Here is a 21,699-nt window from a genome sequence, read left to right on the forward strand (position 1 = left end):
CCTGTCGTCGGGAACTCCCGGTCAGTGGCCAGCAGGGGTCCCCGAACACCAATGCCGCGTAAACACGGGGAACTCGGAGCGTGCGTGCAACCCGTTGGAAGACGCTTCCTGACTCCTGTGCCACGTTCCTAAGGGGAACAGAGACCAGGTAACGGGGCCCCTCAGCGCACCTGTCGCTCGCTCACCTGGGGGCCCGCTCGGCCCCGCCCAGGGCCCGCGGAGGGGCGAACCGTCGAGGTGAGCGCGGGACGAGGGTCCCTCCACACACCTCTACCTGGAGAGCCCGGGGTGGGAACTGCGTCCAGGTGAACTCGCTGAGAGCTTCCCGCTGGCGCGGCGCCCCGCCCCCTTCCCGTCGCCGTGGTTACAACCCCGCCGCTGCTTAGCACCGCGCCCCTTTTCTCGTTCTCGCGAGAGCCCGGATTCCATCACTTCCGGCTACTCCTCACTTCCGAGCTTCACCCGACTTCCGGGTCTTGTCTCAGTTCCAGGCGCCGCCGCACTTCCGCCTCCTCCGGCGCGCCGCGCGGCCGCGGGCCCTGCGGGGAGCGGTGCTGCGTCCCGGACGGGAGACCCGCGCTGCCCTCCGGCTGCCGCGCGCGCGCGCGCCGCCTGCCCCGAGCCTGTCCCGGGCCGAGCCCCCACCCGCGCGCGCTCTCGCCTCCCCGGCCGGGCCCCTCGCTGTCGCGCCCGCGCTCGGCCGGCCCCTCCGTCCTCCCGGGTCGCCGGCGATCTCTCGCAGCCGAGGCTCCGACAGGCGGTGGACGCCTCCGATGTGGCCGCGCTACCCGGAGCGCGCTCAGCGCGTCCGGTGGCTTCTTTGCAGGGCGAGCGGGTGAGGCCCCCGCGCCGGCGCCGCCGGCCATGACGGCCGCCTGGAAGGGCGCCCTCTTGCTGCTCCTGGCGGCGCGGGCGGCGTCCTGGGGCGGCGCCTCCGTGGACGAGGACGAGGACGTGGACGTCCCGGCGGAATGGGTCCTGCTGCACGTCGTCCCGGGCCACGTGGGCGCCGGCAACTACAGCTACCTGCGGCTGAACCACGAGGGCAGGATCGTGCTGGCGATGCGCAGCGTGCGCGGCGACGCGGACCTGTACGTGTCCGACCGCACGCTGCACCCGAGCTTCGACGACTACGAGCTGCAGGCCGCCACCTGCGGCCGCGACGTGGTGGCGGTGCCCGCGCACTTCCAGCGCCCGGTGGGCATCGGCGTGTACGGGCACCCGTCCCACCGCAACAGCGAGTTCGAGATGAAGGTGTACCTGGACACCACTGCGCCGCTCAATGACTACTCCCCCTCGGACAGCGCAGGCACCGGCGCCGAGTACGCACACGACCCCGAGGGCGCGCCCCGGGAGGAGGAGTCCGTGCTCTGGACGGTTCTCATCGGTCTTTTGAAATTGGTCCTTGAAATCCTTTTCTAATGGTTGGAGCGCGCCCTGGATGGTGACCGGGACCCTGTGCGGGTGGCCGCCCTGCGCCTGAGTGGGCTCCTCGCACCTGGCTGGAAGCTCGCACTTGCTCCAGCTGGAGGATGGGAAACAAAGCCATACAATTGTGTTACCTCAATCATCGCAGAGGAGGAGCAGCAGCCTGTCCGAGATCTGTTTTCCTTCAAAGATTAAAATTCCTGTAAGAGGAGTCAGTACAATAAAATGTTTGAACCCGGCTCTGATTAGTTTGGTGCCAGAAAAGGAGGACTGCGGTGGCTTAGGTTTGTAGGAAAGGAATCAAGAGTAGAGCACCTTCCCGGCAGGTGCACAGATCGCACTGAAAGGTGGATGGCGTTGTAGTTTCACTCATTAGAAATGCTAAAGGCTCGGACCCCGAGTCTGGAGTGTGGTGCTGGCTCCACACCTGCGGACCGGACCCAGGCCTCCCGCACCCGCCCACGCGGGAGGACAGCTGTACCCCAGCCGCTCAGTGTCCTCACTCCGGGGTTGTTTTCCACCTTCGGCTGCCTAGGGAGATTATTCCGTTACTAAGTAAATTTGTGCCGGTCCCCAGGGTGGGCCAGAAACAAACAGAGATTAGGAAAATAACAGTGGGGAGTGGAATCACTTGAAATGAAGTTGCCTAATAGAAGCTGATTTACAGAGAAAAAAAAACGTCAAGATGAGCCATTTCTCTCCCTGAAATTGGTTCCTAGGGTAAAAGTAGAACAAAAATAAATCAACTTGCAGATGCTAAGAACAGTTAATTTCAAAAATCTTTTATTGGCATAAAAAGGAGAGTTGTAAATTGGCACCAAGTAATTCACTTAAATGCATATCACAATATCAGGGTCATAAAACTATCCCTCTTTGCTGTTTTTCCCCCTTCTGCCCACTTTCCTGGGTGTTGGGGGGGCCCGCTGACAACAGTCACAAATCCAGCGACCTAGGAGAAAAATTGTTAGTTAATACACAGAGAAACTGACGTGGCACTGAGTTTTAAACCCCTTCAGCTCTCCGTCCTTAGCTATCACTAATGACACTCCTGTGGATCTGTGGTGGGAAGGGCAACACCAAGACCCTTAATCAGGGAGAAACCGTAGTGGTGAGGTGATCAGTGTGATTGATGCCATGTGACACTCGGGTGGGGGCTGGGCACAGATGCTGTGTCTTCAAGTCAGGAGCAAGGATACAGGCCATTAGAAGTAGAATCCTTTCTGAAATCCAAACACTCCTGTGCTCACAGGGGTCAGCAACACAAATGGTTACGAAACCCGTTCCTGAGCTCCGCCTGCTTTCAGCCCTTTTCTCAAAGGCTGCTCACTGGCCGCTGTGCCTCAGCCCCCCTCGGGGACCAGGGACTGGGGACCAGGCCCGACTTGGCACACGGATACGCTGCGGCACGCACTCGATCTGAGTTCCTGCAGAACCCCAGATCGCTGTTCCGGCTGCTCGCTTCTCGGTGACTGACTCCCAGGAAACTCAGTCCTGGGCGTCACTTTATAAAGTATCCTACGGTGTCAGCTCTGCAAGTCACTGCTCATGTTGCGCAATCACGTGTGTCATGTTTCGGCCCAGCTACGGACTGATCCTCCCACGTCCAGTTCACCCACTAGTTCCCTGGAGTTGTCACGCTGCCTCAGCGCCCAGAAATCGGTCTGGTGCACACAGTGGCACAGCAGTCACTGTGTTAAGCTTCTGTATCAACCAACAGCATGGAAATAAAATGGAACTGATGCTGTTGCTTTAGCTATTTCAGTAGAAGAGCAGGCTCACTCTTGACCTGAGCTCTGCTTCCAAACTCTGACTGGGTCCCTGGCACGGCCTCGTCCTGCAGTTGGGGACTCAGGCAAAGAGGGCCGGAGGGCGGGGGGGTGACACCAGACCCAAGTGGCCACAGCACAGGCCCCGCACACCCCTGTGGGGTCTGTGCGGCCCCCAGAGAGCACACTGGGGGGCTCCCTTCCCCCCTGGGAGCGGACGGCCGCCTCCGCGGTGTTTACCTGACGGGAGAGCACTGAGGCCCACACAGAAGGTGTGGTAGCCTCGGTCACACACATCACAGAACATCATCTCCTCTTCGTGGTGGGGCTGTCCGCACACAATGCACGTCTTACACTCCATGCATTGCCAGGGGTAGGTCTTAATCATAGAGACAAGCTCCACGGTCATGTCCAGGCAAGAAGGGTGGCCTAAACCGAAACCAGTGTTAGTAGGAGTCACCAGTTCACACGGGAGCTTTCGGCGTAACACGGCACAAGGAGACGCTAGTGGCTTTGTGACTTCTCAAGAGTGGCGACCATGGTTAACCGCCAGAGGGAGAGACAGTGGGAGAAAACGCCAGCCTTCACCCAGCCTTACCGCCTGCCCTACGACAACCGGTAATTCTCTGGTGCACGTCTGGCAGAGCGCCACACCGAGGGCGGTCAAAGCGGCAGGAGGGCACGTGGTACTCACCGCTGTTGCCGCACTGGGAGCAGTGTATGAGGGCCTCGGCCTTGCCTCTCCTGCCGGACTCCTTACCCTTCAGACAGATTCCACAGAGGGCATTGGGAGGGGCCTTGGGCTGGAAGGGCAGAAGAGGGCTGTGAATTCGGGCCGGAAGAACTCAGGGCGGGGGCGACAGGAACTCGCTCGCTGCCCTGCCTCAGCTTTACTCCCGGTACCTGGCTAATGAGGGCCTTCCTGGAAAACACAACTCCACTCTGCCCCCGACACCGTGGGCTGCTAAGCCTCAGATTTCATTTAGAAAATCCGTCCACGGGGACCCCCTGCCAGGACTCCAGGGGAGCGCCCTCCAGGCCACACGTGCGGGGAGAGCTGTGTCATGAGGTGGGGACTAAGCATGACGCCCAAACGTACCATTAATCGGGAGAGAATCCAATTAGGCTCATTAGGAAAGAGAGGAGAGTTTTAAGCAGCTTATCTACTGGTTTTGTTTACACCAATATTTTCCAGAGTTGTAGAACCAGATCCACAAAACCTAAGTTACAACCCTGAGGTTTTACCACGTTTAACTGAGAGACGGCTCATGCAGAGGTGCACCGTGTCAGTGGGGAACCAGGAGGGCTATTCCCTTTGTGCGCCCAGCACCTTCATGAGAGCCTGTGCTCACGGAGAAAGCATTCGGCATGAGTCGCTACTCAAAGTTTTCAGACAAAAAAAAATTGTCCCTTAAAAAAATACAGAGACACCCTTACATTTTGAGCACCATCCATTTTTCATATTAAAAACATGTCAATCCAATGACGGCTTTAAAAAAAAACACAGGCAACTCATGGAAAAGACAGCGGAAGGGGTCGCTGCGCCTGCAGTCGCCAGGGCGGGCGTGCGCGCACGCAGTGTGGCCTCGGCCCTGACGGAACGCTGCCCGCCCAGCTCTGAGCACACGGATGTCACCGGCAGAGCACAGAGGGAGCGCAGCCCAGCGTGAGACGGGGCCAGGGGCCCACACGTGTCGTGCAGACAGAGAGAAAAGTCGGTCTGAGCAGAGTTACTAAAGTTCTCTCTCGCGCCAGCCGGGCCGCACGCGGCCTTCGTGTCCCTGTCCTCGGCGACGGGGCCGCGGGGGGGCCCGTGCGAAGCCCCAGCTCCGCGGTGTCTCGCTGCCACCGCCGCATCCTGGGGCCTGAACACCTTGTTCTCAGTTCCTCCAGCGCGTCCACTGGCTCCATTGTCTTTCTTTGCAAAAGATGACAGAGGCGTTCAAAAATAATTTTTGGCTTATTTATTTTAAAAAGTCAACCTTATACATAAATATAATAAAAACAGTAACTCTAAACAGTCACAAACATCTCTACAAAACAATAAATATCGTGAAGTCAGACATACATATAAAACTGCACGTGAGCTAACCTACACCTCCCGCGTGTGCGCCTCCCGAGTGTGCCCCCCCCCCCGCCCCACCACAGCAGGGCCTGGAGCGCTGCCCCTGCGCTGCCCCCGGGACGTGCTAACAAGCGTGAGGTCCCCCTGTCTCCTCCACCTCAGTAACGACAGCTAGGAAGTGCACTTCTGGGATCTAAGCTCTACTCAGTTACGCTAGGTCTGCCAGGACGCGCAGCAGGAAGCTGCCCTCCGTCCACCGAAGTGAGAAAGAGCCCCCTGTGGGCTACGCGGCCTGTGCCGGGCGTGAAGGGCATCTACGTAATACTTGCGCTTGAAGGCAGATACCGGCACAGTAAGTGCTCGTATCATCTCCCGCTAAAATCAGGAAAGCAACCCCACGATATTAAAAGTCCTAAAAAGAACTCCTCGTAGGAGATCCTTTACAAAAATCAAAAGGAGTAAAACAGAAGGCTAGTCATTCACATTCTAGATCAATTCAAGCTCCACAATCATTAACATGTGCAGGAGGCACCTGCGACAGAAGGGACACCGAGGAAATTCCAGGTTTAACTTCTAAGCTTAAAAGCACGTTTTGTTAAACCGCTTACAATTTTCCTTACCCAATATTCTTCATCTTGATGAAAACAAGGATGGGGGGAGGGGGAGGGGGAAGGGAGGGGGAGAGAGAGAAGGGAGCGGAGAGAGGTGGAGGGAGGAGCGGGGAGCGTGTGGACGGACGCCCGTCCCTTCGGCCCAGGGCTGCCTGAGGTGCGGACAGGGCCCTGTCCGCACCGGGACCCGGCACAGCGGAGAGCCGCCGCGGGCTGGGGAGCTAGTCTCGGTGTGCTGCGACGTGGGGGAGGGGGGCGAGAAGTGTGTGCAGAGGCCCCCGGGGACTGATGCGCAGAGCCCCAGGCGTGGCTGACCGAGACGGTCAAGTCCACCTTAAAAGCCACACGTCGCCGTCTCACTGCCACCAGGGAGACAGCACCCGCGCACCGGTTCTGAGCGTCGCAGACAGAAGGTTCACGGTTCACTCGTTCTCCTGCCTACAAACCAACCGCTGACCGGGAGGCGTCGCCCGTGGCAGCACAAACACAGGGGACCCCGGCGACTGCGCACCCACCTCAGGTTAATGTAACCTAAACTCCGTCCCACGCGACGGCAGACACGTCGTCCCGCTCCTTGACCCCCGTGTCCCAGAACGTCCACACCCACAGCCTTCAGCCCGGACTCCCTAACGTTGAGGCACATCACGGCTTATCGACACTTTGCGTAGAGTCAGCTGTTAGCGAGCACGTCCACACTGACGCAGGGAGTCTGCCCGCTGGGCTGGCCGCCCGGCTGCGAAGCACCCACATGCCCTTGGTGCAGGGACGGCGCCTCTGTCTCCCTCACACGGGCGCCCTGCAGCCGCTGCAGTCCCCCCGGGGGGGCGGGGGGGGGGCGGTGGCCGCCGCCGGGACGGAGGCTCTCCGCTCCCAGCCCGACCGAACCGTCTACGCCTACACCTACGTCCCCACCTTCCTCCAGCCCCGATCGGTCAGTCACCGGCCTCACCCCAGCCACGGCCACCGCGAGACACAGGCCAGGCGGACTTTCCAGAACTTAATCTTTGGAGTTCATTTGCTTGTAATTGTTAAGCGTGAGCTTAAATCTTTAGTTTAGAAAGTCAGATGAGCTACATGCGTGAAAACAGGCACAAAAGTCAAGTAGCTACGGCCTGTTAACGCCCCTGGAGGCCGAGCTGCTGGACTGACCCTGGGCCGGGAAACGGGAGCTCTGAGCCGACCGCTCCCTGGGTGGAGGGGGCGCTCAGGGTCCCGCGCTGGGGGGAGGCGCGTGGCTGCAGCTCCCAGGGCCACCCCCCCCCAGTCTCAGCTCCGGCACCCAAGCAAGGTGAGCTGCTCTGCTCCACAGACCCTCTCAGCTCCTCACTCCCAGAGGTGCCTCCAGCACCCCTCCATCTCCATCACCGCGACAAGAAGCTGGTCCTGCACGGCCCAGGCCCAGATGCTGCCCGTTCCGCGTCACCACCCACAACACAGAGCCGCAGCCACCCCACCACCCCCCACCACGCTGCCCCCACAAGCCCGTGTGCGGTCTCCTGGCCCTGCAGGGGGCGCCGACGCCAGCCGGGAACCGGGAGGACAACACGGCCGCCAGCGCACGGCCTACTCCGCGAGCAGCCAGGCCAGAACATCACCTGGGGTATCGGAGCCCAGGCCCTTGCGAAGAAACAGCGCCATACGGCGGCCCCTCTGCCGAGGCTCGGCTCCCCAGCCTCGCCGTGGAAATCAGGGTTTTCACTGCTTCCTGTCAGGCTGAGCTGAACGTGGCAAGCCGGTCCTAGAGCCCGGGACTAAACCCAGACCCTCCCCGGTGAAGGCGGGGCACGCCCGGCATGTGCCGTCCTCCCGCCCACCACCGGGGCCTCTGAGGGTCTGGCTCCCGCGACCGTGACTCCACGGAAACCAAGTACAAGGTCCTGCCTACGAAACAATCTCTAAAAACCCATACTTGCCTGGCCAGCATCTAAAAGAAACACAAACCCCCTACGAAATGTGCGCGTACAGGAAAGAGAAGCTGGACCGCAGCCACGGGGGGAGCGCCACCAGGAGACAGAGCCAGCGGGGGGGGGGGGGGGGGGGGGCCGACAGAGGGCAGAGACCAGCGGGCGGCAGAGGCGCGGCAGGCGGGGGCGCCGCGGAGGGTCGCGGGTGAAACGCTTCGGGGGGAGAGCTGGCCGGGAAGGAGGCCGATCAGGGGCTTTTTTCTTCTACCTTGTACCCGGGCACTGACTTGCACAGTCCAGAGCGCTTGGCGGCGTCCTTCCTGGGGGTGGCGGCTCTGTCCTTGGGCCGGGCGCGCCCCTGGAGCGGCTCCTCCTGGCCGTCAGGCGGGCCTTCGCCCTCGGACGCATGGCCCGAGGAGCTGTCCTGCGGGGCAGAGGCACAGGCGCTCTAGGCACTCCCACGGCCGGAGTCTGAGCCGTGGGAACTACAGACACTATATTCAGAGAGCTCTGCGGGCCCCATCAACTTAAAGACACAAAGGCAATTCCGGAAGGAGAGAACACCCCCAGCAGAGACTGAGGGGGGGAGGGAAAGAGTCACGCCCCTCCCCGGCCGAGGCCACAGGCCGCCTGCTCGGCCTAAGGCCGCCCCGCACAGTGCAGGGCACCGGGCACCTCCCACACGGAGCAGCCATCTGAACACAAAGGCCGGGACCCATGCGGGGGCTCGTGGAGTCACACGGGCCCCTGAACAAACAGGGCCGGCACACGCCCTGGCGACCGTGTCAGATGACCGGGGCTGGCCTGGGTCGCTGGGCATCGGACACGCCTGAGAGGCCCCGAATCTCGGGGTCCGGCATCTGACCGCTCAGCTCACTTCCTAACTCAACCCCTTCTGGTGAAGATGAAAGCGCTCTGCTCACGTCAGCACCAGGCCGTGCACACCCCCCGCCCCCCAGTACACACTCTGAGACTCGGCCAGGACCAGCAGCTCCGCCCAGCTTCCCTGCAACGTGTGCCCAGGCACACTTCCCGCCCCATGCAGCCCTCGTGGATTAGAACACACAAACAGAGGACTCTGGGTGCACGTGTGTGAGTGTGTCCTGGTACTTCGAGCTGTACACGTTCTGTCACGTGACTGGACGGTCTCTGAACTGAGTTGCTGCCACTTGGGTCCAATCTAACCGTGGACGTTGGATGTGTTTCCAATTTCCACCAAGGAAAAGCACGGTCAGCACCCCCACGAACACTGCCTTCCACCTAAGCCGCGCCGGCGCCCAGCCAGGTGCTGCGGCTGAGTCCCGTCAGCGACAGCCGTCCATGTGTGTGTGAGCACAGACTGCCCCATGCTCCCCGAAAGTGCGGGGTTGCCCTCGACCTCACCCGGTGGCGTGGGAGGCCGAGGCCGCCAGCCTCACCCCCTCACTGGACGGCTCGGTGCGCCCCTTCACCCACGCGACAGAGTCTCATGTGATAAGACACGCACTGTCACGGACTGTGTTTCAGAAGCCACTGGCAACCAAGCCAGGCCCCGCAATGCGACAGCGGCACAGTCGGGTTCCGGCTGGACGAGGATCAAAGGGGACAGAGGGCCGGCCACCGACCTGAGTGAAATCAGAGCCCGGCAGCGACCCAGGTCCGCCCCCTTTCCAGCCCCAGCCGCGCCCACTCCCCCACTGACTTGCTGGTGCAGATGGCTGCCGCCCCAAAACCTTCCGGAAAATCCGCCAGCAAGCACGACGGAGGACCGGGACCCGGGCACTGTCCTGTGGGAAGCCCCAAACTGCCACTTCGGCGACAGGCACCCGAGCAGAGGCGCCCCCGCCATGCCGAGAGGGCACCCCGTGCGGTTGGGCCCCGGCCACCCCCGCTGACGGCCAAGGGCAAGCGCAAGCACGGACGTGCCCAGCTCGTCCGCCCGCACCCAGGGCCACAGTGAGCGACTGCTCTCGGGGCGCGTTGTCTGGGCCTCGTCTGTGCCGGGTCCCGGCTCCAGGGGAGGGCGGTGGTGGTGACGCAGCCGGGGAAAGCGGTCGGCGGGAGTGCCGGGGGCGAGGCCGCGGTCCTCACCGAGGCGCCTTTGCTCCTCCTCTTCTCTTCGCCCCGACCGTCCTCCACGTCGTCCGAGTCGCCGTCACTGTCCAGGGCGGGCAGCTCGGGGTCCAGCGGCGGCTCGTAGAGCGCCGTGTTCAGCGGCAGGTAGCGCAGCTCGTCCGGGGAGTACCTGCGGTTCAGAGCGATGTCAGCTCTCCCTCGTCACCAGGTGGGCACGGCCGTGTGTCCCTGGGCCGTGTGTCCCTGGGCGACGGGAACAGCCAGGAAACCTCCCCCATGAACCCGGCGCACTCGGGAGGGCGGAGTAGAGGCAGGGAACGGCGTTCCCTTGTGAAGGGCAGGGCGGGGGGCGGGGGGGGGGACAATGACTGAAAAGCCTAAACGTTTGTTCTCGAGACTGAAAGTGTAAAACAGGCGTTGGATTATCCATCATCCAAAAGTGCTGCCTCTCTCCTTTACCCTCGACCAAGGGAAAGACCCAAAATGAAAATGTCGGCAGATGCGGGTGAAACTGCAGCAGGACAAAACCCTACAGACACATGCACCCGGGGCCACGGCCACGGCCCACGCGAGCTCTCGCCACCGCCACGTGGAACAGCGGCCGCGTGAGGACACGATCAGCCAGCGGGCACACGCGAGCCACAGCAGCCTGGGACTCAATGTCGGTTAGGAAAGAACTTTCAGGAACAAGGTACACAAACCAACCTGGGCAGCACGTGTCCTCGGAAATGGAACCGAGGGTGTGCTAGCCCGTGCCCTGCTGCCCGCCGGCCCTGCAGTGCGCCCAAGGGCCCTGCTCAGGAGCGGGTGCTGGACGAGCAGCTCCCCCGACCCAGACCTCACACCCAGAGCCACAGGGCTCAGTGCCTGGCCCCTCACTTTTAGTGACACGCTGACCCAGGAATCTTGATTAAAATGGGCTGACCTGCTACTTCAGCCAGACTTTCGAATAGCCCTTTCCTGCACTCTACTTTAAACGCTAATCTGGAAAGGCCAGTCTCCGTCCTGAGGAGCACTGGGGTCACGGCTGCAGGAGGCAGCGACTCGGACACAGAGGGGCCCTGGCAGTGCCGACTTCAGTTCCACAGGCTGCGGCGGGAGAGGAAGCCACTCCCCCCCGGCCCCGCCAGTGAGGCCCCTGCACCCCCACTTCCTCTGCCCCAGGGTCAGGAGGCTCAAGTGGGGACAGACTGCAGCCCACAGGGCCGGGGCTGCACGTGGGACACCATGGCCAGGACCACACCCTGGGGTGCAAGGTGCCAGGAGCTTTGACACCTGCCCCAGACTCAGAGGCTGGGCAGAAGGGGAGGGGGGGGTGGTCGAGGCGCCGCCAGCCAAGTGCCACCCAAGGTGGCCACGCCCCAGCTGAAGGGCGCCTTTCCCCAGAGCCCGGGGACAGGGAGCCCGGGGACAGAGGGCCCAGGCACAGACCGCAGGCGTCTCCGGGAGGCACTGACAGAGCTGGCCTTTAGGAGGCACCCGCACTGGGCTCCCCCTCGGCCGCGGCGGGCAGGAACGAACACAAGGATAAGCACCGCCCACCTCTTGTAGTATTCCTGGAACTGTCCGGGGATGAGCGCCACCGGGTAGGAGCTGACCTTGGTGCGCTCGGTCGGCAGCACTCGGTACTTCCCTTGCGGCACCTGGATGACCTGTGGGCACACAAGAGAAACACAGGCTGACCCCGTGCTGGGAGCCGGGGCTCTGGGAAACCAGTGTCACTGCACGGCCACCCCCCCCTGCAAAGAGCCAACGCCAGGAGGCGTCAGGGGCGGCCACCCAAGGGAACAGCGGGGTCTCCCGTCCTGCAGGTGGGGTTTGCTCGGCCCTCCCCACGGCCATCACCCGGGGGAAGGACAGTGGTCTCACGCTGAGGCCACTGTGACCCCAGTGACAGCCAAGCCTCGGCTGCTGGACTTCCCCGTCTGTGACACGGGGACACCGCTGGTCTCGGCCTCACGGAGCCCAGAGAACTAAGGGAACTGACGTGGAAAATCTCGGAAAACGACCCTCAGGACACACAGCACACCCCAGAAAGCAAAAGATGCCCCCTGTGCCCCCCCCCCCACACGTGCAGCTCGGGCAAACTGAGCGTGAGCAGGCCGTCCCTGACACGGTGCCCCGGGCTCCAGGGAGGGAGGAAGGCCCCGCAGCTGCCGGGCGGCCCCGGCTCGGCACCGGCACGCAGCCGGCGGGCGTGTCCCTACGTGCGTCTGCAGGTCGAAGTAGGCTCTCCTCTCCTCCATGCGCTCCCGGTTCAGGTTGCTGTTGAACTCGGCGGCTTTCTTCGCAGCCTTCTTGATGTACTCGGGCACTTTGCTGGCCTCCACCTTCTGTGTGTTCTGCTGCTGCATTTGCTGCAACCACACCACCACGGTCGGCAGTCACGTGCAGCCTCACAGAACACCCCCCCTCCCCACACCAGACCCCTGGGCCCCGGGCGCCCCGCCACCCACCGAGTACTCCTTGTAGTGGTCCGTGATCCGCTGCCGCTCCTTCTCCTGCAGGATCACCGAGTACTCCGCGTGCTTGGCCGGGTACTCCTTGATCATGAGGTCGATCACCTCGTCGCTGCGCAGCGCCGTCAGGCCTGTGCCGGGCCCAGAGGGGGAAAGAAACCAACTGAGGCCGAGGAAACAAAACCCCTTTTTAAAGTCTGCACCTCCTTCAAGCTACTCTGCACTTCGAACATTTTCCATCAATCAGAGCACAATGTTTTATAGTGCATTTGAAAATAATAAAGAGAAATTCCTGGCTGGTGTAGCTCAGTGGATGGAGCGTGGGCTGGGAACCAAAGTGTCCCAGGTTCGATTCCCAGTCAGGGCACATGCCTGGGTTGCAGGCCACGACCCCCAGCAACCGCACATTGACGTTTCTCTCTCTCTCTTTCTCCCTCCCTTCCCTCTCTAAAAATAAATAAAATCTTAAAAAAAAGAAATATAAAGAGAAATTCATAACATGAAGTCCATTAAAAAAATGACCAGACTTACAAAGGCAAAGAAACCAGCTTCTCACCAAAGTTTCTTGTCTATAAGTCTCCACCCCACAAACACACCTCCCTTCACTAGAAACAACTGGTAACGCCTACTAGCTGCTGGCGACACCACGGAACAGCAGGCAAGGAAAACAAAGTCGAAACGTGCTGCCATTCTGATGCTCCGGTCTGATAACCTGAACTCCACCGAGAGCGCCAGCATGCACACACCAGCCGCACCAGCAGCCCCGGACCCCCGCTGAGCAGTAGCCGCGTTGCATTCAGTGTCTGTGCAAGTCACAGACGACGCACGGAGACCACCACTCAGAACCAAAAACCGAACTACGTCTGCCTTGAAGGGGTCACAAGGGTCAGCCCTCGCCAGAAGCACGGACAAACTCTGCGTGCACTCTGGCGGTTCTGTCGCGAATGTCGTTGGAACAGCGGCATTTCCGTGCAGTCCGTCGTTCTCCTTCGCACGCTCACAGTGACCACACACACAGTCAGTCCCTCTAGTTCACGGATGTGGAACGAGGAGGAACCCTGCTCCCCTCGCGCCTCACAACCACTCGGCCCCCAGAGCCCGCGCCCGCGGCCGCCGTTACCCAGCGTGCACTGCGTCTCCGTGATGACGTTCAGCTCCCTCAGGTAGAGCTTCTCCTTGTGGGACAGGTCCCGTCGTTCTAGATCTCCAGAGAGAAAAGCACAGAACAAGGCTGTTAAAAATGGCCGCCTGCGTTTGCAACCTTAGGCGCTTGTACAGCTTTTAAAAGCTAAAATCACTTTTTTAAAAGCATTACAGAGTTAGCACCTTCAAGGATTTTAAAGAGGACTTCATACGACATATACCCAGTATCATTACAGAGAACACACAAAAAACCTTACGAATTCAAGAAACACAACTTAGAAGGAAGCTGGAAACAGGACAGTTCGCGGCAGGGAAGCGACGTCACCAACGCTGCCCGCGCACGGGAGGGCGGACGGCCGCCTCCGCGCCTCGGGTCGAGGGGCAGCGGGAAGAACCCAGACTCCTCGGTTCACACCGCTGTGAAAGGATTTTTTCTGGAAGTTTCCCCAGGAAATTTATCTTCCTCGTTTTGCTTTTACATCAGCTCACAAAGCAGGAGAACAAACTGACGCAGAGGGAGGCGGTGGGTGGCAGAGGAAGATGAAGACCAGCCGCGGAGGGGGCGACAGGCCGGCAGCCCACACGCGGACGGCCGCGCGTTAAGGAGCCACAGAAAGACGACTGTGGGTCAGCAGGGGCCCCACCCGGCCCCACGGACCCCGGCTGGGTACCTGGGTACTTCCGCTTGAAGGAGGTCACGCCCAGATACTCGCTGACTTGCTCCTGCAGCATGTAGTACTCCCCGGTCTCGTCTGCGGGCCACTTGTACTCGATCAGGTTCTCCGCCGGGTAGTAGCTGAAGCTGGACACGGAGCTGCGTGTGAGGCCTGCCGCGTGGCTTCCGTGGCACCGCATGGCAAGCATTTTTACTTTTAAGGATTCTGAAAAACTGTTTTACTTATGTACGTCCTCGGTCAGTCCTGTGTGACTCAGCCACGCAAAGAAGTTCCCAGGGTCCCCTGTGCCACCCACGGGAACCACACAGGGCGGCCCGGGCGGAGGGGACAGCCAGCTGGATGCTCCCAAGAAAACGGGCGAGGGAAACGCTACTTTCCACGCAACGTAAGGAGCCAAGACCCACAAGTGCTGGAAATGAAGGCATTTATTTCTAAGCTTGAGAGGCCCGTGCGGCCAACACAGGCTGGAGGCACTGGTTCCGAATTCTTCCTCCCGTTTCCCCCACCAAGGTGCGAGTGAGCTGCAGGAGGCTGCGGAGGCGGGACCCTAAAATCCCATTTCTCTATGAACTGAGCTGCGCAACCCCACCATTTGCATTCACGGCCTCCGCGGACCCCGGCACGCAGCCCGGAGCTGGTCCGGTGGGGGCAGAGCACCACCGACCAACGCCATGCCTGAGCGGCTTCCGGGACCAGGAGGGCCCAGCCTCTGCCTGTCATCGAGGGACGACAGTGGCAGGAGTGGGGCACGATTTCACAAAACCACCCAATGAACAGTAAAGAACAAAACCACCGGTTTTCTCAAAGATGAGAATCAAAATTGGACGTTCAAATGCAAGACTATGAAACTGGATCCCTTACCTCATAGCACACACAAAAGTTAATTCAAAAATGGATCAAAACCTTAAACGTAAGAACTGGAACTAGCAAACTCTTATAAGTGCATACACAGGAGGGAGATCTCCATGATCTCAGACTGGGCCACGGGCTTCAAGTGACACTGAAAACAGGACCAACAAAAAGGAAACGGAGAACCAGGGAGTCGGCAAAACTCAAAACATGTGCCGGAAAGGACACCGTCGACAGAATGCAGCAACACAGCCCGCAGGACAAGAGCAGATGTGGGCGAATCAAGTATCTGATAAGGGATTAATATCCAGAGTACACTTTTGGAAAACTCCTACAACTCAAAATCAAAGTCAAAACAAGCGACCCAATTTAAAAATGGGCAAAAATCTTGAGGAGACATTTGTCAGAAGACGACCCACAAGCAGCCAATAAGCACACAAAGAGATGCTCAAGGTCGTCAGGCGTCGTTAGGAAGTTCAAATCAGAGTCACAGCGACAGCACTTCCCACCTTTCAGAACTAACGGCCGTTATTTATGGGGAAAAATAACACAAAACAAAAAAACCGTGTGTGCTCCGCACCAGAGAGCTTCCTTCTTCACTGACCCGCACACCGGGGGTTCCTGCTGGTGAATCAACACCAGGACCTTCGGCCGACAAACCGGTGCGTGAGGAGGAGGAGTTGGGAACTCTGCGCACCCTCAGCAGGACTATGAGCCGGCGCCTCTGCTGCGGAAAACCAGCTGCCACGCAACCCAACTGCTGCGCTCCTGGGGCTGCACCACGGGAACGCGACACGGGCACTCTGGGCAGACACAGGGGTCCACCGACACTCGCAGGGGCCCAGTCACGGCCCAAAGGTGCAGCCCAACCAGGCGTCGTCCGCAGACGAACCCACCAGCAGAGACAGCATATCCGTACAACGGGGTGTGGTTCGGCCTTAAAGAGAAATGATAACACTCCTCACAGGAGGTGCCTGAAAAAGGCACACTCACAAGGACAGACAGCAGAGTGGGGGCCGCCCGGGGGCTGGAGACAGGGGGACGTGGGAACTCCCAGTGATGGACGGTCACGGCCTCTCTGGTGCCAGTAGGGAAAGCGTTTTGGAAATGGACGGTGGTGATGGCCACACAACACTAGGAATGTGGTTAATGCCACTGAACTACACACTCAAAAACAAGGGAAATGGTGACCGTATGTGTCTCTTACCAAAACTTCTAAAAAACTGAATTGCCCTGGGAGCAAAAGCCACTTTGGTGTCACACTGTAAAACACGACAAAAAACGTCCCGCAACTGTTCCTGACGGCCCCGGCCTGGGCGGAGGGGACGAGAGGAGAGAGCTGGAGCGGAGCAGCAGCGCACACCATGGGGGGCGCCACGGGGCAGGATGGCTGGTACCTGAGGTCCTGACTGGACGTCTCACAGCTCCTGGAGCTGTCTCCTGAGCCCATCCGCCGCCTCTTGGGTGGCTGGGTCCCATCATTGGAATTGTCTTCATTATCATCCTGTACAGTGAAAAGATTTTTAAAAATAATGAGAATAATAAGGAAAGAAGGTATCTTCCCTACTCGTCAAAAGGCTCAACATAAAGAGTTTCTAAGGACAACTGGGTATACAATGTTAGCTTTTTACGATAATTTTAAAGGGGGCCAAGAATGTGGCATGGGCGAAACCTGGAAAGTGCTAAAAACTGATTCTCAATACAATTAAAGTTAAAAAAAAAACATTTCAATTAACCTCTAAGTCTAAATCTACTCTTCCTTTCTTACCAACCAACACAACAGCCCAGGTTAAATGCCTCCTAACTTAAACAAACACACAAAATTGTTGTAACGCTCTAAAGTTAAAGCAAGCCCTCCTACCCCAGCTAAGAAAAATATATGCAGACCATTTAGTGTTTAACTAGAGAGGATTAAAAAAATTTTTAACTGACATTTTCCATTGTTAACAATAATTATCATGGCTGAAAGATGGACCATTACATTAAGAAAATAAATGAAGGATCAAATGTTAGGAAATTGGTTTATTCCCATCTTAGTTAAGGCTTAATGGGTAAAAGGCTTAAAAATATTTCTAAAAAAAACAAACAAATCTCAAAGTAATGTAGCTTGCTAAGACTAATATTTTGTTAAATACCGTGGTCCTCTTGCTACATATTAAAAGGGAAGGAATCCTGCAGGAAAGCACGAGAGCTAGCAAGGTACTTTGGACAGGCAGCCGGAGCTGCGGCCTGGGGTCTTTCCGGGCACTGCCCTTCCCTAGCTGAGCGGTTATCCTCAGTGAGCTGCTCCTGATCTGCACAGCGGAGACAATAATAGTGCCTGGAGTGCTTGGCTAATGCAAGGATTAGAGCAGGGAATGCATGGCAACCACTGAAAAGCAAGGTCTAACGAATAGTCCAATACCCGTTAGAAGTCAGTTAATATGGTTATGATGGTGATAATCGGAAAGCCTCGGATGGCTCCAGCCCTTAGGAATTTACTCAGGTTCCTTCCCAAACAGTAAAATATACGGAATATTCATTCTCCTTTTCAGCCCCTATAAAATAAACATTCAATTAAAGACCTCTGAATACTCCTATTAAGACAAGCAACCAGGTGGGAGATGGAGAACAGGCTACATCTATTCTTCAAAGATTTGCATTCAACAGGGTCACAGGGGAAACATTTCCTATTCGCTCCTTGAAACATAACTCCTTTTAAGCATTCAAGTATCATTTCTTTCTACTTTACTTGTTTCTGAGATTTTAAGGATTTCTGCCAATTTGTTTACATTCCCACTGACTAAAAAATGGAGACATTCAAAAAGAGACAAAAATTAAAAGTGCAATGTCCTAAAAAAACCTGAATCCACAACTTCATACCTAGTGTTTGAACTATTACAGATGCTAGGCAAATGCATCACTACGTTCAAAAGAATACTAGTCAGCTAGACCAGTCTTTCCTAACATTTGGTGGGACACAATTCAATTAAAACAACTCGCAGGGACCGAAAGTGCGTGTGTCAAGGCTGCTGCATCTGTATCAGACCCGAGTCGGGCGGCTCCCCGCCTCGGATGCAGGGTCCCGGCACATCTCAGGCCGAAGCTGAGGCTCCAGCAGCCCCACCAGCCCGACCAGCCCTCCGCCCGCGCGTGCGCACCGCGCGCCGGCCAGCGTTACGCCCCGCCGGGCGGGGCGGCGCGCCGAGCGACTCGCTCGCAGTCACGCGTGGGGCCGGGCACTTGGGACCCCTCCAGAGACGGGTCCCACCCGCAGCTCGGGGCACCGGAGCCCCCGGGGAGCGCCTGGTCCCCCAGCAGCGAGCACCGCGCCCCGACCCCCGCGGCCGCCAGACTTCCGGGAAGCGAGGACCCTCAGTGCCCGGCCCCGCTGCCCTCCCGCCGCGCAGCTCTCCCGGCAGCTGGAAGCGCGGCGTCCCCGCCTCCCGTCGCACGGACCGCACTTTAAAAACAGAACGTTTAACGCAGCACATTCCGCTCGTCTTCGCTGTTCCCCCCTCACCTTGGGCCTTAAAGACACTGCATCATTTTACCTCCTGGAAACTACAAACTAGGTGTAAGCAGCTCCACTGAACACATCGGAGGGCTGGGCGCGAATTTAGGGATTAGGCTCCTCGCCGACCCGGTCTTCCCGCACTTGTGCCCAAGTCCCGACCCGCAGGACGTTTCCGAGCAGGCGCGAGCAGCCCGCGCGGACCCGCAGACTCGTCCCGAGCCCGCGCGTCCCGCAGTCGGTGCGTCCGCGGCCTCCGGAAGTGAGCTCCGAATCTGCTCGGGCGCACACGGCGCCGGGAAACGGTGGCCCGCGACGCGGGTCTCCGGTCCGCACCCGGCGGCGGGCAGGCGGCAGGCGGAGGGGCCGGGGTCCCCACCGTCCGCTCCCGCCCTCCGCGCCGGCCGCTCGCCCAGAGCGCGGCCCCGCCCGGGCCCCCGCCCGCCGCCGTTGGCCGCCTCCTCACCTTCGGGGACTGCGCTCCGGGAGTGGCCGGGTCGCTGTCGCACGGCCGCGGGGACAGCGCCGTCCCGGGGCCGGCCGCCGCCGCCATCAGCCCGAGCGCCCCGCGCCGCCGCCTCCGCCGCCGCCGTCGCTTGGTCCCGGCCGCCGCCGCCGCCGCCGCCACCGCCGCGCGGGCCGCCCGCCGCCCCAGCCCCGCCCCCTCCGCCCGCCCGCCGCCCGGGGGCCGGCCCCTCCCGCCGCGCGCCCCGCGGGCCGCCAGCGCCGCCGCCGCCACCGCCATGGCCGCCGCCAGCGCCGCGCGCCGCCCGCCGGGCCGGCTCTGCTGCCGCTCGGCCCCGCTGAGCCCCTGCTCCCCGCGCCGCCGCTCTGGCCGCCCAGCCGCCGCTCCGCCCTTAGCTACCGCCACCCGCCGCTCCCGCAGCCCGCGCCGCTGCGCCGCGCACACCCGCCGCCAGCCGAGCTCCCCGCGACGCGCCGCCCCACCTCCCGCCGCGCCCCCCGCCCGGCCCCGCCCCCGCCCCGCGCCCCCCGCCCGGCCCCGCCCCCGCCCCGCGCCCCCGGCCCGGCCCAGCAGCACGTCAGCCCCGGGGTCCCCTCCCCTCCCTCCCCTCCCCCGCCTCCCCCCGGCTCCGGCCCAGGAGGCTCCCGCCCCGTCCCTCGTGGCCCCAGCCCTTACTGCCGCCCCCCGCCCGCCTTTGTTCTCCGCTGGCGCGCCGGTCTGCTGCCAGGGAGCCACCTGCCCTGAGATGTGGACTCGCCACATCCACCGCGACGGGTGCGCAAAGCGTCAAGGCAGCTGAAATTCCTCCCGCATTTGCGAGTCTGTGCTGGGGTGTGGTTTGTGCAGCAGCTACCGGGACGGAAGACAGGCCGGCCTGCGGGACAGGACGGACAGACAGCCCCGAGGGGCTGCAGGAGGCCTCCTCACGAGGGTCCGACTGGGGGACACCGCAGCGGCCCCAGGACGTTGGGGACCACGCTGATGTTTGGGTTCTGGCTCCACGCTCACTCCAGTCTTGACAAGCTCTTCAGCTCTTTTCTCATCTGTGAAGTGGGGAGAAGTCCTGCATCTTCAGGGTTCCTGTAGAGGGCACTGTGCATGGTGGGCCCCTCGAAGGCATCCAGGGAATGGGAGCTGTTTCTTTGCAAAGGAATTTATTACTGATCCAACTTTTTAGGCCGCATTTAGTCACTTCTGGGACTTCGTTTACAAAAACAGCCCTGGCTGGTGTGGCTCAGTGGTTTGAGCGCCCGCCTGCGAACCAAAGAACCTCCAGTTTGATTCCCAGTCAGGGCACAGGCCTGGGTTGTGGGCCAGGTCCCCAGTAGGGGGCGCGCGAGACGCAACCACACATGGATGTTTTCCTCTCTCCCTTCCTCTCTATAATAAAATCTTTAAAAAAAAAAAAACCAAAACTGAGGAACTGAGCTTTAACGCATGGCACACAGCTGTGATGACAAGGTGCCGGGAACTCGACTCCTTTCGGGGCACTGGGGAACATTCCTGCATTGAGGGGCCAGTACGCTGCCCTCCCACTCGTTATTTCTGCTTACGCTCTGCAGAAACAAGTTGGGAAACACAGGATGACTTCGGGCCGGGCCATTAATGCAAACGGCCACCCAGACTGCCAGGCCGGCCCTCTCCCGACCTCCCACTAGCGTCAGGCCCAAAGTGGCACCGCCTCTGACTGCACTCAGTTTAGACTCTGCTCTCTCAGTCCCACCAAGACCCCATTTCCCTCTCAAGAACCTGCCCACTCCACTCAACACCCACGGAGGCCCCAACTGCAGGCACAGTGCAAACGGCCCAGTCAGGACACAAGCTGCTGGGGGTGCCTCGGCAATGTCACCACCGATGGTGTAGTGGCCCCGCTGTGAAAGGCACAACCTCAGGAGGACCCAGCACCTTCCCGGGCAGTTCCGCCTGCGCCCAGGGAGCCCAGGAAACGCACCGCCCAGTGCCCGAGGGAAAAGGCTTGTAGAAACAGGTCTCCGCCCCGGGCCCTGATTGGTCTGTCCTCATGCAAATGAGGGCTCCAAATCCTCCCTGTCGGATTGGCTGGTTCTCCCTAGTGTTTTCCATAGCAAGGTAGCAACTGCTCACTCCCTTCGTGAGGAGTCTCTGCTGTGTCGCCGGGAGCTGTCAGGCCCGGATCACCCAGTCATTACGACACCTCAGCGAAAACCCTCCTCCACCTTCCCATCGTCCCGTTTCTAGATTATTCCACTAACGGGTATTTTTACTGCCAATTAAGTTCGACTCGGTGTTTCAAGCTCTGAGTGCAGGCGCGCCTCCCTTCGTCGCACTTTGCTTTATCGTGCTTTGCAGAAGCTGCGTTGTCGTCAACCTCGAAGCAAGACCCTCCCACCAGCAAAAAGATCGCGGCTAGCTGAAGGCTCACATGACGGTCAGCATTTTTTAGCAATAGTGTCTTTTAATTAAGTACATTGTTTTGTTTTGTTTTGTGTTGACATAGTGCTACTGCACACTTAATGGACTATAGTGTAAATATAATGTAGTGTAAATATATTGTATGCCCCGGGAAACCAAACATTCACGTGGCTTGCTTTATCGCAGAGGTCTGGAGCCAGACCCGCCGCGTCTGCACTGTCTGCCTCTGCAGCCGCGTGCTGCTCGTAGACCGGGGTGCGCTCCGAGAAATGCGTCATTAGGCGATTTTATTGCGCAGACATCAGTGTGCACGTGCGGGGCGCGCTACACGCCTGGGCTACGTGGTGCGGCCTGGCACCCCCGGTCCACACGCCTGCACGGCACGTCACCGT

The 21,699-nt window shown here is 59.9% G+C and overlaps 2 protein-coding genes across 3 annotated transcripts; one reads left to right on the forward strand and one right to left on the reverse strand.

The window, feature by feature from the left end:
* The first annotated feature begins 477 nt into the window (after nucleotides 1-477).
* C4H6orf120 (chromosome 4 C6orf120 homolog) lies at nucleotides 478-1,667 on the forward strand. The gene has a single exon (XM_028504014.2). It carries the CDS (start codon nucleotides 865-867, stop codon nucleotides 1,420-1,422), a length of 558 nt encoding a protein of 185 aa, XP_028359815.1. The 5' UTR covers nucleotides 478-864; the 3' UTR covers nucleotides 1,423-1,667.
* Nucleotides 1,668-2,194: 527 nt separating this feature from the next.
* Nucleotides 2,195-19,085, reverse strand: PHF10 (PHD finger protein 10). Of its 2 annotated transcripts, XM_028504000.2 has the most exons (12): nucleotides 18,917-19,085; nucleotides 16,355-16,461; nucleotides 14,103-14,233; nucleotides 13,409-13,492; nucleotides 12,286-12,419; nucleotides 12,037-12,186; nucleotides 11,372-11,481; nucleotides 9,845-9,998; nucleotides 8,043-8,198; nucleotides 3,889-3,997; nucleotides 3,435-3,623; nucleotides 2,195-2,377 (listed from the first exon to the last, which is right to left on the reverse strand). In XM_028504000.2, exons 1-12 carry the CDS (start codon nucleotides 19,001-19,003, stop codon nucleotides 2,292-2,294), a joined length of 1,497 nt encoding a protein of 498 aa, XP_028359801.1. In that variant the 5' UTR covers nucleotides 19,004-19,085; the 3' UTR covers nucleotides 2,195-2,291. The 2 variants fall into 2 exon arrangements, with proteins under 2 accessions (XP_028359801.1, XP_035880888.1); XM_036024995.1 differs by lacking the exon at nucleotides 8,043-8,198.
* Between the last annotated feature and the right edge of the window lie 2,614 nt (nucleotides 19,086-21,699).

Source organism: Phyllostomus discolor, chromosome 4 (genome assembly GCF_004126475.2).
Source record: "Phyllostomus discolor isolate MPI-MPIP mPhyDis1 chromosome 4, mPhyDis1.pri.v3, whole genome shotgun sequence".
NCBI classification, from domain to species: Eukaryota; Metazoa; Chordata; class Mammalia; order Chiroptera; family Phyllostomidae; genus Phyllostomus; species Phyllostomus discolor.